This window comes from Charadrius vociferus, unplaced genomic scaffold (genome assembly GCF_000708025.1).
Source record: "Charadrius vociferus isolate BGI_N301 unplaced genomic scaffold, ASM70802v2 scaffold312, whole genome shotgun sequence".
Lineage (NCBI taxonomy): Eukaryota > Metazoa > Chordata > Aves > Charadriiformes > Charadriidae > Charadrius > Charadrius vociferus.
This window is the reverse complement of record NW_009647214.1, coordinates 1,240,311-1,256,411: the sequence shown is the minus strand read 5'-3', so window position 1 is coordinate 1,256,411 and position 16,101 is coordinate 1,240,311. Positions and strand designations below refer to the sequence as shown.

Below are 16,101 nucleotides of genomic sequence, written 5' to 3'. Positions count from 1 at the left end.
AGATGAGATGGGGAGAGTTGGGGGGAATGAGGCCATGGGGTTGCTCGGAAAGGAACGCTCTGGAAGGTCGTGTTAACTAGGGTGGAGACAGGACATTGTTCCAAAAAAAAAAAAAAAGAAAAAAGAATAAAATAAAAATAATAGCAAGACAGACCGTGCAGCTCAAGAAATCAAAGCACTGACACCAAAAATGTTTCTCCGATTTCTTCCAATAAGTTATTCATTTCTTTCTTTTATTATTATTATTAATTATTATTATATCCCCCTCCCCCCAATCATTATTTAAAAAATGTGAAAGAACAGAAGTGGGAAAAAAATCCTGGTGGTTGTCTTCACATGTTCCTGGCAAGAGACTCTGAACCACTGGTCTTGCGCCATTGTGCTCCTCTGATCTTAAATTATTGTCTTTCTTTTATTATTATTATTATTTTTATTATTATTATTATTTTGTCCTACCTAATAGAATTCTTCCAAAGCCCAATCCAATATTTTTAAAGCTAAAATTAAGACGGTTTTGTTTTAAAAGATTATCTCTCTCTCTTTTCTCCTTTTATTTATTTAACTTTTTGCTTTTCCTTTCTTTCTTTTTTTTTTTTTTCCTCTCTCTCTCTCTCTCTCTCTTTCTCTCTCATTTTCTGTGTTTCTCTTCCTTGTCTCCAGTTTTACTACCTGGTCCTTCGCCAGATGTGTGCCTGTTAGCAGTGTTGTTGTTCAAGAACATCTTGTCCATGCCTTTGAGAGCTTCAGTCAGGTAGTTTTGAAGGGCCGTGAGGGCAGCGCAGATAGCGGGGGCCCCAAAGCCGTGAGTGATGAGGCTGAAGTGAGTCAAGCAGCTCTGAATGCCCGGTTCCAAAATAGGGGTGGGCCGGCTGTTTCCAATGGGTGTCCTGTCCTGGGCCAAGAGATCTGTAAATTCTTTACAAAGTTGCCTACGTGGAAGAAAGAAAGGCAAAGAGAAGACAAGAGAGAGAGAAAAGCGGCGGTTAGGCTCATCCCGCACTTCTCCGAGACAACCGAAGTTGAAGGAAGAGGCAGATTCAGGCCAAAGCTGATCCAAAGACCCAGGATAGGACCTTTTTGCCACCTTCCTTTCCCCCAACAGTGCTTGGGGACTGGCCATGGTGAGCCAGCAACTCCCTGATGATGTTCTTCATCAGGTTTCTGCAAATAGAGGATAACATCAGGTCTGGAGATAGAACCCTCTTCCACAGCCACAAGGATGCTTCTGGGGAGGTTTAGATTGGATATTAGGAAAAATTTCTTCACTAAAGGAGTTGTCAAGCATTGGAACAGGCTGCCCAGAGACATGGTTGAGTCTCCATCCCTGCAGGTATTTAAAAGGCGTGTAGATGTAGCACTTAGGGACATGGTTTAGCTGTGACTTGGCAGCACTAGATTACTAGTTGGTCTCGATGATCTTAAAGATCTTTTCTGATCTAAATGATTCTATCATTCTGAAGCACTGTGGAAACCCAGCCCTGCTTGGTGGCTCTAGAAATAACCAGCCTGAAAGGGAGATGTGCCATGGGTCTGTCAACCTCCCCCCCATCTTCCTGGAGGCCTGACCAAGCAGGTCCCACCAGTGCTGTTCCCGAAGGAAAGCACAACCACGCACGGAGAGCTACTGGGTGCCACAGGGACATGGTGCAGGGAAGGGCCAAAATGAAGCCTCCTCTGCCACTGCTCAGGCCGGGCCACCTTGTGGAGAAAGATCGGGACTTTGGGACTCCGTGTTGGCTTATTCAACGCATGAGGAGCAAAGCTAGTGTTTCCTGGTTTATTTTAGGGGGTGGCATCCCTATTAACACATCAGATTTGACATCCGGCTCTTGTTTGTTTGCCCACATCTTTGAAAACTCAGATTTGGTTTTTATAATGAATTCCCCCACACATTTTCTTTTGCATTGCTCTGGTCCTAAAGGCCTTCAAGTCAACAAGTGCCCAGGCAACGTAGAAATCCTGGGGGCTGGTGGGGTTCCCAAAGGAATAGTCTCTTTGAGACAGATGCCTACCAAGAGGCTGGAGGAAAAAAGGCTGGGATTAAAAAAAAAGGAGGAAAGAAAAAAAGAAACCCTTAAAAAAGGCGTTCAGCTCTCATCCTCTGAAATTCTCTGAAATTCCCAGTGGGTTAAAGGTTTCAGAGGGTGGGGAAAGATAAAGGTCTACTTCTATGTGTATTATCCATTAAGAAAGTGCAAGAGAGGAAACTTTGAATTTGGAGAACAAACAGTAATGAGTCCAACATTTTACATCTTCAAAGAGCAAAGCAGGGTCTGCGAGCAATTAAAGTTCTGGGACATTAATATCTTCTGACCCTGCGGAAAAGGGCAATCAAATTCCAATCACGTCTAAAAAACATCTGGACAAATTTGAGCAAATGATTTCTCAACCCTCCATATATTTCTTTAAATTACACTGTCATCAGAGGCAAGCCACGTCCCAGAGCACAAAATAAATGAGAGCTGTTTGGGATGATATTTTTTTCTTTCTCTTTCTTTATTTTTTTGCCTTTTTTTTTTTTTTTTCCTGGATAGACCTGTGGAGACACAGAGCACCCATCACCTGAGCAAACTATGAAGCACTCAGTCAGTAGCCTGGGAGGCACAGCCAAGTGTAAATCATCCGATACAGCACATCCACCGAGAAAGTCCCAAGGGAGAGAGATAGGTTGGGGGCAACAAACCGAGGACCATTAGCAGTATATGGTGGCGGCGTTTTTTATTTTTTTTTTTTTTAATTAAACTATATGGAAAGGACATTGCAATTTGGGAGCAGACAGGTGTGTGTGAGCATCAGGAGGAGGGACAGACAGACATGCTGTAGAAGCAAAACATATATTTTTGACCCCCTTTCCATAAAGATTTTTTTAAGTGGGGGTGGCTTGGAAACGATGTACTGTCGCTCGGGAACAGTCCCCTACATCGTCTATAGGGACGGAGTGTGTTGCTAGAAACCCCATTGCAGAGGGACGCAGAGGCTATAGGGTCTACCCTATAGGGCGGTACGAGCATCCTTCATCCCCGCGGGGCCGGTATAATTTGGGGACTGGAAACTCCGTCTGCTTTTAAAGGAGCTTAAAGGAAAGATTTAAGGAGGGGGAGGATTTTATCGGGGAAAGGGGGTTGCGGGAGGGTTAATCAACTTCGCACTCACTTTGTAGCAAGCAGCATGTTTTTCCTGGAGTGGAGGTCGCTGGGGTCCGTGTGCTGTCTGTTCAGGTACTCAGAAACAGCTTTGGCCGGGAACTCCGTTTCGCAGATGTACCCGAAATCCCGAGCTAAATGAACGGCCTCACCTGGAGGGAAGGAGAGCGACAATTAACACCTCCGGGCACCGCCGGCCCCAGGCTGGGCTTCTCCGACCTGCCCCGGGCTGCTGCCCACCGCTCCCTCCGGGAGAGACCAGCTCCTTCGGGCCGGCTTTAAGAACCTTCTACCATCCCTTGCACCTTAGGGCCAGGTTCCAGGTATACGTTTTTTCCCTCCACAAGCCCTATTTTGGGGGCAGAAGTAAGTTGATGGGACAGTTTTTCAGCTGGTGGGGTTTGTCTTTGCTGCAATGGGCTTGTGATGGCGTGTGCGCACACAGCTGATTGTGCAGAACAGTGGGAAATGTACACCCACATATACATACACACACGTAACATACATACACACACACACAAACACACTTTCAAATGAACTGGGCCAAAAAAAAACAAACAAAACCACCAAAAAACCAAAGTGAAACTTAAATCCCGAAAGACAGAAGGATCCAAACTTCTTTTACACCGTTCCTCTTTCAATACAGCAGAACACTGTCCGAAATTTTACAGATGTGGACAGAATGTTAATATTAATGCCAATCTTTAGTGGGACATTATATACACACTTGTTTGTACAGACACGCAGAGCACTTGCATCATTATCACAGTTATCGCCACATCTATAAAATGACGGAGATAACTGCATTTCCTCCGATGGAAAATATTAAACCGCTTTCTTTAACTGACCATCATGCAACAGGAACTCCTCTCTGCCCTGTGGAAGGGCAGCAACTAATGCCAACCTCTTCTGGGAAAAAATAATTATTATTCTAACTCTAATTCTAATTGTCACTTTTCCTGCCTGCCTGGTTTCAGGTTTCTTGCCTCCAGAGGTTCGTGTCATCCAACTCCTACTGATGTACTTCATGCCACAAGAAGAAGACAGTAGCTGCAGAAAGGAGGAAAAGAGGAAGGGGGGGAAAAAAAACCTTTAGACTCCAGGGGGATTCCACCAGATTATAGCTCAGCCCCTCTAGAATAAAGCATTAAACCCTTTAAAGCACCGCCTGAGGGACCAGGGGGAAGATTTCCAACACGCAAACCAGATATGTCTAATAACTCCAGGACTACATTATTTTTAACGATCAGGAGTTGCTTTCCAACGTCATCTTCTGCTTTCCAAGGGCTTCTCGCTAATCACCAACCCGCTTAATGAAAGCGAAGACACCGGGAGGAGCCCGGAGGGGGGGTCACGTGCTGATTTTTTCCACTGTGGGATGACATTAGGGAAAAAAAAGAAAAAAAAAAAAGAAGAAGAAGAAGAAAAAAAAAAGATAAATCTCCAGCAGGTGCAGCTTCTTCCAAAAGGAGGGAGCTCTCTCTCTCAAGGGAAACTGTTGATTTGTAAGGAAATCAGGGGAGAGGAGGGTAATGTACACCTCGCTACACATTTAATATAGATTTTAGCATCACTATGCAACCCCACAAGGTTTTGAAGCTCAAGCCAGCTTCGGAGAAGGGCTGGTTTTGCTGTGTGCCCCGGTTTTCACACACGCAGCGGGGGTGAAGCTGCACTGAGCCCGGTGTTAAAAGGGAGTTGTCACACCCGAAATGCTTCACGTCTCCTATAGCGCGACCCTATAGCCGTAACCTGCGCTGTGCTTTGCACACCCGGCATAACCTATAGGTTAAGCGGGTAACAGGAGGAGCTCCTTTTTCACCAGCCCCCGTCTTTTTGCGAGCCTGCCTTCAGCTCTGCATGCGGTAAGGTCTTATCGCTCACATAACTCAATCAAAAGAGTTGAAAAGTTAATATCTAGCACAAATGTTTATGCATGCTTATATGCAGAAGAGATAAGTGGATTATTTATACGCCTCTCGGTGTGTATGTGTAATGTAGATACATATAATTCATAATTGCATCCATACTATTCCGGTTATGTTTCTTGGAGAAAGTCCAACTTCTCTTAGCACATATCCTAAACATATTAGTGGCTCTAAACTTTACTTTTCAGTACAGTAACAATAAATCAAAGAAACACGCCGAACACACCGAAATGACGTTAGCTGACTTGAAATGAGGCTAAACTTCAGTCTCCCCTTCCCTCCCTCCTCCCTCGGGAATAGCTTCTCTCTTTGGTCAGTTCTAGTCAGCCACCTGAAGGTAAACCACATTCTGCGACTCTGAAATTGCTCTGCTTTCTTTAAAAAAAAAAAAAAAAATCCGTATTATTTTTTCCTCATTGAGCATCCTGTAGTGGCCATAAATAACCTCCGGAGGAGGGAATTAGCAGGAGGATGGAGTAGACGTGGAGTGGGAGAGCACCGGCTGGAAACGAATAGCAATGAGAAACGGGGCTGCTCTGCAGAATCACACACGTATATACATACATATACACCCATACACACACACACACACAACCTCATTCTTGCCACCAAGACGGATCAATGACCCTCCAGCCAGTGACATTTTGGGGCATGGGATCCTTAACCGTGTCGATGTTCATCCTAATCCGCCCTGAATTTCACCTCTGCAAGTTTTTGGTTGGGTTTTTTGTTGTTGTGTTTTGGTTTGTTTGGTTTTTTTTTTTCCCACCTCATCCCGAAAGTTGGGGGTTATTTTATTTTATTTTATTTTTGGTTCGGAAAATGTCAGACAGGAGTTCAGAGCAGGCAGGGGTGTGAAGGGATCTGCGACCCTTGGCTTACCTTCCACCAGGGAGGTGAGTAAAGTGACATTTGCGGCCTTACGCCTGCCGGCTGGTAAATTCAAACCGATTTTTTCTAGCCTTTCTCGCAAAGATCTCCCCCCGTTTTTCGATTTGGCTCTAGAATTGCAAAGAAATTAACATCGTGATTAACCCCGCAGTGTTCCTGGAAGAAACGTTTAGTCTGTGCAGTCAGTGGAGCCTGGGAGGGTTTTTCCCTCGACGTTAAAGGACTTTGGGTGTGCTGATTTCTGCTCGGGTTTGCTGAGATTTGCTTAATTTCTCCCAGGGGTGGGAGTGGGGATGAACCCACTTTTCTCTTTATTTTATCCGGGGAAATCAATTAATGCCAGATAGCAATAATTAATAGACAGGGTTCTGATCTACAGAGCAAATGGGTTCCTATTGTATGACACTAATTCGTGTTAGGATGGAGTGAGGAGATGGGTAGAAAGGTAGAAGAGGAGAATTAAATCCTCAATTATTCCACAAAAGAGCCAGAATGAGAAGAATAATGAGGGGGGAACCCCCCCAAAAAAACCAACTCAAAACTGAAAGGCTCGAAGGGAGAATGTGTGTGCCTGTGGATAAATAGAAAAGGAGGAAAATTTTTATGAAACTTCAGGAACCATTTCGTGCGTGTGAGTGTGCTCTTGTGCGGAAAGGCGACGCTGAGAGGAAGAGCTCACCCGAAGGCAGGGTGCGTTATACAGGGGGAACTGATTGCCCCAGGGAAGATTTGAATATCTGTCGGAGGTTGCTGATAAGGACAATAAAAGGATTGAGGGAGCTATAGGTGGGAAATACAGAGCTATTGTTAGGACGCCTATACATATGTAAACCCCCAGGGATGAAATCTTGCCACCTTGGCAATCAGGGAGAGTTTCAGCACGAAGATCGAAGTCGACCCCCAAAACCTCTTAGTTCTTACTTAAAATTTGTTTAAGAATTAGCAGTCACACTAAGGAAAAGGAAACCAGGAATGACAGAGAAGCCAGACTGGCTTCCCACTATTTTATATCCAAGTAAATAGGGTTAAATGGCACAATTGCAAGAGAGCAGCTTTCTACATTTCATCTACTCTGAACCAAAAGCTTGTCTAAAATTTAGATGCAAGATAGGAACTGAAGTCAGCAGCAGCCAATGATTATGGCTTGGGCCACCTCCAGAAATCCACTGAAGTTCAATAATGGTGTTTCTTTACCTTGATAATTATATTTTCTACAGCGCATCTCTCAGATGTTCTCCCTGCTCCATTTGTAGCTGTACAGAACGAGCAGGCAGGTTTGCATCTGTAAGTAAAAATCGCTGCTGCTCTCACTGGCAAGGATCACAGCTGAACAATGATTACAGACATTCACGTGGAACAGCTTCTATTTCAGGAGACCCTAATTCTCACGTGTATTTTTGGGTGACTGACTGTATGTAGCAGGACTTTCCCCCTCCTCTCCAGACACGAAGCTGGAGCCCCTGACGTCGTCACAGAATTATTATTTTTTTTTTTTTTGCAGGGAAAAAAAACCAACCAGGCAAACAATAACTCCATTTTAAAACACCTTAGAGTCAACGTTGCCAAGTTGCTGCTACAGAGGGTGGCATGATATTTCCTCCTCTAAGATTAGCGACTTTTGAACATGATCTAAAATTTATTCGGGCCCAAATTAATTGCATTTGCTTCTGTCTCAAAGCTATTCTTTATTTTCCAGTTTGGCGTATACCTCACGTAGAAAATGAAGCCTCATCCCCCCAGCTTTCCACTGGCTTGAGTGAACTGGTACCTCATACTCTATAATCACTTCTTCTCTGTTCTGACCAGAGATAGAACCTTAGTCCACCTTTCTTGTAGGCAAGTCATACTGACAATTCACAGTCACGCTCAAGAAGATAAAGGCCTTTCTCCCTGATAGTCTTTCCACCTGGTGACCTCGGAGCTTAGGTTCTTGTCGCTGGTACCTAAAAGCACAGTCTCCCACTTGGTATGATGGAGCTGCAACCAGGCCTCCAGGTTAACCCTTGCTCCTCATTTCCCTCAGTACCAATAAGGCCAACCCTTTTGAGGTCTTCGGCGAAATCCCCCAGGACATTAGTGGGTGATTTGCACAAATGTTAAACAGCAAAGGCCTGAAGACCAACTGTGAGTAATTCCTTTAACAACTTTCTCTAGATGAAGCACTAAGCTTCTGACTATCAGAGCTATCTGTTGACGGTTTTCCTTTAGTCAGGTACTTATCTACCTCACGGGTTGCCTATTAATCCCCTGGCAATTTCAATAATGTCCTGTGTGGCACCATGTTAATTGCCTTATCAAGGAACCTCACAGATTTCTCTAGGAAATCCCTTGAAATACCTTAGGTCCTGAAACACACCAGGTTCATCCCGCAACATCTAACTGCCACATGCCCATCACAGCATTTTGTTTTGTCCGTTTGCTAAGAAAGAAGGGGGAGGGGGAGGAGAAGAGATAGAAAGGGTGTGCGTGTACTAGAATGAAAAAACTTCTTGTCCCAGTTCCTTCATTTTGAGATGCTTTGGTAGAAAATGTTCAAGGTGAAATCTTTCTGTAGTTGCCACACGTCTGAATACGCGTCTGAATACAGCCTATTTTCACCTTACCCTGAACATTATACACCCATGGTTTGACAATAAGATTAATGCATATTTACAATCATCTTTACCATTGACCAAACATTTCTGGTGCATGCACGGGTGCCCACACAGGAGCATGTTCACACACTCGCCCCAACCTCTTACCTTCTAAGTACTCCTCCTAGGAGAGATGCATTCAGACACTCTGGAGGAGAAAGGCGCCTTTGAACTTCTCCCACAGTAACTTTATACTTTGAAGTTGAACTAAGCAAAGACAAGCGGCCAGGTACAGAGCAAAACACCTCTCCGGTATTGACTGAAATTCCACCCAGGAAGCCATCTTTATTCATCATCAAAGAAGTAACAGATTTTGGAGGAACTGGAACTGGAGAAAGAAAAGGGGAAGAGGGGAGAGAGAAACCGTCACACCACGAAGGAGCACAGGACAACCACAGTCTCTCTGACATGCACAGAACAGCCAAATGAAAGGGAATTTTGAATCTCTGGCTACTTCCAGCAACCTAAAGGGTGCTGCTCCCCCAACCTCTAGGAAACTGCTCCATGGATGATGGATGGAGAGAAGGGTGGTGCAGTACAGCCTCTATGCAGGGTTTGATCATTGGGAAATAAAATACATATTGGCAAGCACCTGGCAACTTTCGGGTTTGAGCCTGTGTCTCACCCAGAGCCCCCCGATGCCTTTTGTACAACGGACAGCGCCTTTCTGGAGGGGAAAAAAAAAGGAGAATTTACTTTTTTTTACTAATGTTTCCATTACCGCTAAGCTGAGCCAGGAATAAATTCACTAGACGAAGGGAGTTGCTGTCTTAAATAAGTATCAAGGCTGGAGGATACAGCAACCAGAAGACAGCTCTGTTATTGCTTTGTGTTTTTATTAAGTCTGGTTTATGAAATAAAATGAGTCTTTTCCTTCAGAAAAAATGAACACCAGGAAAAAAAAAAAAATCTGATCTAACCATGGTGTTCTCCACCTTGATCATATTGTGCTGTCCGTGAAGTAGTGGGAACTCTCCCACCCCTAAAGAAAGCTGATTTAGATACTGTAACACATATTTAAAGGAAGTTATGGGGGAAAAAAATCAAAACAAAACCATAAAGCAAAACTAAACAAAATAAAACCATGTTATTCTGTCCACGATAAAAAGGAAATATTTCTTTTCTCTGAGAAACTAGTGAGGCTATTTTAAGAGTAACCAAGGGGATTACAACGAGCAACTTCCTATAATAGCAACCAGACACGCTCAGAAATAAACAGAAAATAAATTCGGCTAAACTAAAAATGAGAGCAATTCCCCCATGACATGAATTTTGTTTACAAATGAACTTAAATAGCTCCCTCATAATTGTGTGTAACCGTGATGATTTACAGCAGGTGCTCTAATCAATCAACCAATCGCTTTAATTTATAGGGAGCCTCGCTGCATTTTCCCAGTTGTTTCATTTCTGCAAGTAATTGATAACAAACCGTACTTAAGGTATGTTTTATGCAGGAGTTAATAAGAGCTGACAGCTGCTACTGCTGCTTCCTCTCGGAATCGCGGCACCACGCCTTTCCTTATAGAAAATATACTCCGAAATTGGGTTGGGTTTGGGTTTTTTTTTTTTTTTTTTTTTCCTGGTGGTAGAGTCCTGGCAGTCCAGCGGGCATGTTTCAGAGGAGAAGACTAATTGATTACACACCCTCGTCGAGCTGATACTACTTCACAGTCTCCCATTTCCACTCAATCAATTGCAAAACCAATTCGGCAAATAATAGGGTTCTATTATGCACATATGCCAGCTATTTAGGTAGTTATAATACATGTCAGTTAAGTCATAAAAACCCTGTTTATTTGCAACATATCTGGAGAATCAAACCATTAGGGTTGAGGGGGATATTTAAGTCGTCTGGAGCTGCTAAACAATAAGATCGGGTATCCTAATATATTACCAAGTGCTAACTACTGGGCAATTGCCAATTTTATAACCTCAGTGTATGGAATAGACACAACCGTGTTTCACTGTTTTTATTACAGATCATTTCCTACTGCCAGACCAGACCCCCACAATAAAAGCTCTATAACAGCTAAAAACCAAAAGGCATGTCGATTGTAGATATACATATTGCTTCATATGCCATGTATATAGTCTCCAGTATAAACAAATTATTTTGAGTGGCTTTACTTCAGGGAATCGGGAAGTGAAATGGATTCCTATTTCTCTATTATTTTTAGTTAGGCACTTTATGCAGCTCATAAAGGCGGTTTCAAATAGTTTGAGAACGGCACAGAAACAGTTATTAAAGAGTTAGAGGCCCGCTCCTGCCTTCGTTGCTATTAATAGGATTTTTTTTTTTTTTTGTGCCATTGTTTCTATAGGAAAAGACTCGTTTGGGGTGTCAGAGGTAGCACTGACAGAGAAAAAAAAAAAGTGTCCCTCCCTTTTCCCCCACTATACATAGATATATCACTTATTTCATACGCGATGTTCTGTAAAGCCATTCGAGTGAAGCATCGAGAAAAAAGTTCAATAATAATAATAATAATTTTAAAAAAAATAAAGTTAGATTAAAGCAGTGCCACCAGCCAGATTCTCATGACTGGCATTTTTTACTTCGGACAAACACACGGGCTCAGTGGTTCGAGTACACCTTTACAGTGGCTATATTTAGTGACCAGTTTATCAGGTCACTGTCCAGTGAACTGAGAAATTAAACAAGAGGCAGCAATTCCACGACCATCTGATCTTAGTCCAAACTCACTAAAGAGCAAGGGACCCGTGCAATGCTGAAGTGTACCTCACCCCACCCGCTTTGGCCTTTTGGAGCGCTCATTACATTAGTTAACCTTTGAAATATGGATTTTCAAGTGCTCAGTATTTTCTTTTTTTCTCTTTGCAAATTGCTTTTGGGGAAGCAGGCTGGCTCCCTTCCCTGCTATGCTGAGAGCTCCTCAGCTTTTTTTCCTACCACTGCCTCCTCGAAAAAAGACTGTGTGAACATACCCATCAGTTGGAGTCTAATAACTCTAAACCCATTTTAGAAGCTTACCAGGCGGTGTAAGCATATCTATTGCAATTTCATAGCTTCAGAGAGATGTATTCTATCTAGACTCTATATCTTCTGTAAATTACCTAATGCTGCCTCAAAAAAGTGTTTGCCATGGAATGAATTATCTCTATCTATATCGTATCTATATGTTTATCATGGCTATAGCTTTTCAGATATAGCCCAGACATTGCCAGAGATAATATAACGTGGAGGTTTTAGTGGGTGAAGAGATATACACGTCCGTGTGTGCAGCTGCATGTGGCAAATCCCTGCGTATATGTAAATAAACTATAATGCACAGTATATTTTTAGTCGATGTCGACTTTTCCAGTTAGTTAAGGATTGCCATAACCTCTGAAATAGTCCAGAATAACCCACACGGATGTGCGCAGCGTCCCCACCACTTGTGCTTTAACTTTATTCCATGTAGTTCTTGTTGCCCCCAGTAGAAACGATTCGATTTTCTTTCGCTCCCAAACTCTGTTTGCTGTGCTTATGTGAGCACTCACAGATACATTATTCCCTCTCCAAAATCTCTGCTTTCTTTATTTATTTCTCTCTCCCTCTCTCCTTTCCCTCTTTTTTTCTCTCTTCTCCTTTTCTTTCTCCTCTCTTTCTCTTTCTCTCTCTCTTTTTTTCTTTCTTTTTTTTTTTTTTTTTGTGTGTGTGTCTTTCTCCTCCTGTGGTTACTTCCAGCCTCTTTGTCATTTCTCACCCTTTCATTTCTCTTCAGCTTATCAATAAAGCGGGAGAGCAACAGTAGCCGCTTGATTTGTTAGTAATTATAAGCATACTGTTCCTGCAAACGGGATCTCTAGATGAGTGAGATCGCTTTAAAACGACAGCAGGAAATGGTGGGGAAATGGAGCATGGCGAAACTCAGCGTGAAGCTTTCAGTTCTTTACATGTTTACAATTTTCTGTGCATACATTAAGTCTTAGGGTTTGGGGGTTTGTTTTGTGGTTTTTTTTTTTTTTCTTTTTTTCGTGGTGGTGGTGGTTCTCTGTTGGGTTGACTCTCCACGAACGCCTGAAAACGCGCACAAATGCGCACGGGCAAGAAGAAATGGAAATAAAAGGGCATTTCAAAACTAAAAATCAACAAATAGATAGGATTATATCTTGAAAATAGCTGAATAACGAGGCTCTAAGCTATGGATATCGTTGCAATAACCCTGAGGAATAATATGATGGTCGATCAGTCAATCAATCAATTATCGAGAAGAAATATTCCTTATATATCTTACTAGCAAATGTCATGGACAAACTTATTACTAATGAGCTATCAAACTGCCTCCAAATCTTTTTATCTGCCTATTGGGCCTGACATGAGTAAAAAGTTCTTTGTTTTAACACCAGGACATTGTTGTTAATGATGATTTGATCTGACTCTCTAGCCTAGAAAGTCCAGGGTCAACGTCTTACCAAATGACACTAAAAGGGTCCGTTCTTGGTTTAATTTTAATGAATAAATACAGAAAGTGTGTGTTCATGTCCCCTTCCCTCCTGTCCCCCCTGTCCCCCTCCTCTCCTCCTCTTTCCCCCGTCTTCCCCCTCTCCTCCACTGCAGCCCCTTTTCCCCTGAAAACCGGGAGTAAATTTCAAAGTGAAATGTATTCCTTCCAAAATTGTTTTGCATTCAATTAAAGGGGATCATAAGGTTCAGTGCGTAATCCAGGGAAAAGCACGAAACTGTGTGGCAGCGAAGCAACATCTCCGATTCCCAGATCTATCACCTGAAAAGCTGAGGCCAGAGTGATTTTCCAGTTAATCATTTATCCGCCTATTTCAAGAAGAGGTGGAGAGGAATCTTATGCTGTATTATTAAGAGTTCAAAACAAAAAAAAATTGTTAAATCACCTCCTTTCATAAGTTTCTTTAAAACAGTATGAACAATAGAGCGTGTTTGGAAGGAGACAATGAATTGAGGTGTTGGGGTTAAAGTGGCCTTTCGTGCTAAATCAGATGTGAGTGTGCGGACGATCGTCAGACGCAGCTGAAAGTAAATAAATACATCAGGATAATTTTAAGGTCACTGCTTGTGCCCCAGAGTCACAAAAAATTAACTTGGGACTCGGGCCACGCAAGATTTTGCAAGACGACAACTTCTTTCGCCATAGACGGTGCCAAGCAAATTTCAGATGAGCAGTTGACAAGGGGACCCGATCTTTTCTTCCTGCCACACTGCAAACCTTGCCTTCATCGCAGCAGAAAGCGAGGGAAAGGCCTCAAAACGCCCAGCCGGTAAGCTCTCAAAGCCGAGTTAAATCTGGTATTAATGCTCTTGGTGATTATTATCATCTTGATGATTTATCTGGCTCCCTCCCTCCCACTTTCACCACCCAAATCTTAATGGAACGAGGAGTTAACGATGATTTTTTAATGTCTAGTTGGATTTTTAGACTGTTAATGTACCGCATCCTTCTCATTATTAGTTTATTGATTGTTCATTGACCAGCCCCCTTCAAATCGTATTAACCACCCTCTGCCACTTTAGATTAGGAGAGTTTAAAAAGCACCTTTCATTATTTCACCGCCACCACCACCACCACAGCAGAGTTCAGCCTTGGTAGCTTAATGCTCGCTCTAATGGGGCAGCTAAGAGACGAGGGGCCACGGTCCCTGCCTATTGCATTAATAGCTCAAAGGGGGCTAATACAGAAAATTAGCCTTAAACGAGCTCTGGAGATCTCCAAATGAAAGAGCCATTTATCACGCTGGCTACCTTCACTCCACTCGTTTGCTCTCTCTACTGGGAACAACTCATTTCCTCTTAACTAAATTACTTCAGAAATGTCAAGTAAGCTCAGATAGCAAACATAACAAGAGGCTGTGTATGTGTAATCTATTGTGCGGGATCGATACGCGAGATAAATCGATAGCCGTGTATGAATCCCTATATAATTTCCTTAATATTTTTGGCAATCCTTTTGCATAGAGAGATAATTCCCTCTGCAGGCCTGGAAGACCATAAAAGAGACAGACACTTACAGCCCGGATGATATAATGACGTTTAGACTTCAAGTCCCCATCACGCTTTTCCCACTACGGTGTAATTAAAGCATTTTAGGGACTAAACTAGGTCTTGCTGCAATGGACACCCTCCAACCCTCGTGTAGCAAATCTGTGTTGCGGGGAGTGCTCCACTGCACAAAAATCGGTCAGTATCTGTCTGTCTGTCTATGCCACCCGCCCGCAATAACAACTCACAGAGTTTAAATAACTTATTCTCACTTCAAAGTATATCGTCACAGCGACAAATTGCAGGGAACAAAGTGAAATTGATGCCCAACACTCTCTGTGTTGCTCCTTCTCTTCTCCTGATTAAATATTGTCTGCCACAAATGCGACCTACTATTTATTACCCATTTCTTTTGCTCCGCACCCAGGAAACTCGCTGTGCAAAAAAGAAGCTGAGTTCACGATATTCCTTTATGCTGGAAAGTTTCTTCGAACTCTGCATTATTTCTGAGGAAGAAAACGCTCCTACGGTGACTTTAAAACAGCGGCAGACGAATCTCAGGGTCTTTTTTAGTAACCTAATTTCCAAAGTGCATGTGTGTCCTGTTCATCATGGAGAAACTCGGAGTATCCCTTCCTATAGCTGCAAATAGGCACATGTAATCCCACCTATGTGGGAGAAGGGGTGAAGCAGCTGCTCGACCTGGGGCTGTTGCCATACCCATAACACAATAAGCACACCTCAATTTATACCTAATATATATTATTAGGGGGGGAGGTGTGGTGTGAAAAAGAGTATTTTGGACTGGGTGGTCAACAGAAGTGTTGTGCGAAAAAGAAAACCAAAAGAGATTGTGAAAGGAAAATGTGAGCACGGACCAACGTTCGCAAGAAGTCTCTCGACTACAAATCAAGAACCAATTAATCAAATACACCCAAGAGGAAACATCGCGTATGAGGTGTCAAGCGGGGGTGGGGAGGGGAGGAGGGGGAGGAGAGTGAGGAAAAAAAAAAAGAGAAAAATACAACCAGAGGTTACAGACCCCGAGCACGAAACCTACTAAACATGCAAACTGAACTACAACAGGACAAACAACTTCCCTTTTTTTTTTTTTTTTTTTTTTAAGGAAGGAAAGTAATTTTCTGTTTCTCAAAAACACCTTCGACTTTTCAACCGGTGGACATAAATGATGGCGCAAAATGGGTTGTAAGTTTTCATCTATCCTCCCTCAAATAACAAGAACTTGATCGTATGTGTGTGCGAGAGACAGAGACTGTACTTGAAGATTTAGATTAAAAAACAATAAATACACGGAAGGACGTCGTGCTGCCTTGAACACATTTTAAATAAACACCTTCCCTGTTATTTCGCTTTACATTCGAAAAGATCATCTCCATTAAAGTATTTGTGCGCATTTGACAAATAATAAGGTCCTGGAGATAAGGGCTGTTGATAGTAAGCATAAGGGACAGCATTTCTAAGCCTCATCTCTGGTACTTAAAATTGAATCTAGAAATAGAAACTCCTTAGATAATTAAAGATAACTTTCCCTA

The 16,101-nt window shown here is 42.7% G+C and overlaps 1 protein-coding gene across 2 annotated transcripts in view; it reads right to left on the bottom strand.

The window, feature by feature from the left end:
* Window positions 1–622: 622 nt before the first annotated feature.
* Window positions 623–16,101, bottom strand: part of TFAP2B (transcription factor AP-2 beta (activating enhancer binding protein 2 beta)) — a 27,054-nt gene continuing 11,575 nt past the window's right edge. The window contains exons 4-7 of one of the 2 annotated variants that reach the window (XM_009895914.1): window positions 8,704–8,923; window positions 5,954–6,072; window positions 3,154–3,295; window positions 623–929 (exon numbers count right to left, since the gene is read on the bottom strand). In XM_009895914.1, coding sequence (XP_009894216.1) covers window positions 629–929; window positions 3,154–3,295; window positions 5,954–6,072; window positions 8,704–8,923 — 782 coding nt within the window. In that variant the 3' untranslated portion in view covers window positions 623–628. The remainder of the gene's footprint in view (window positions 930–3,153; window positions 3,296–5,953; window positions 6,073–8,703; window positions 8,924–16,101) is intronic. The other variant, XM_009895912.1, reaches the window with a different exon arrangement.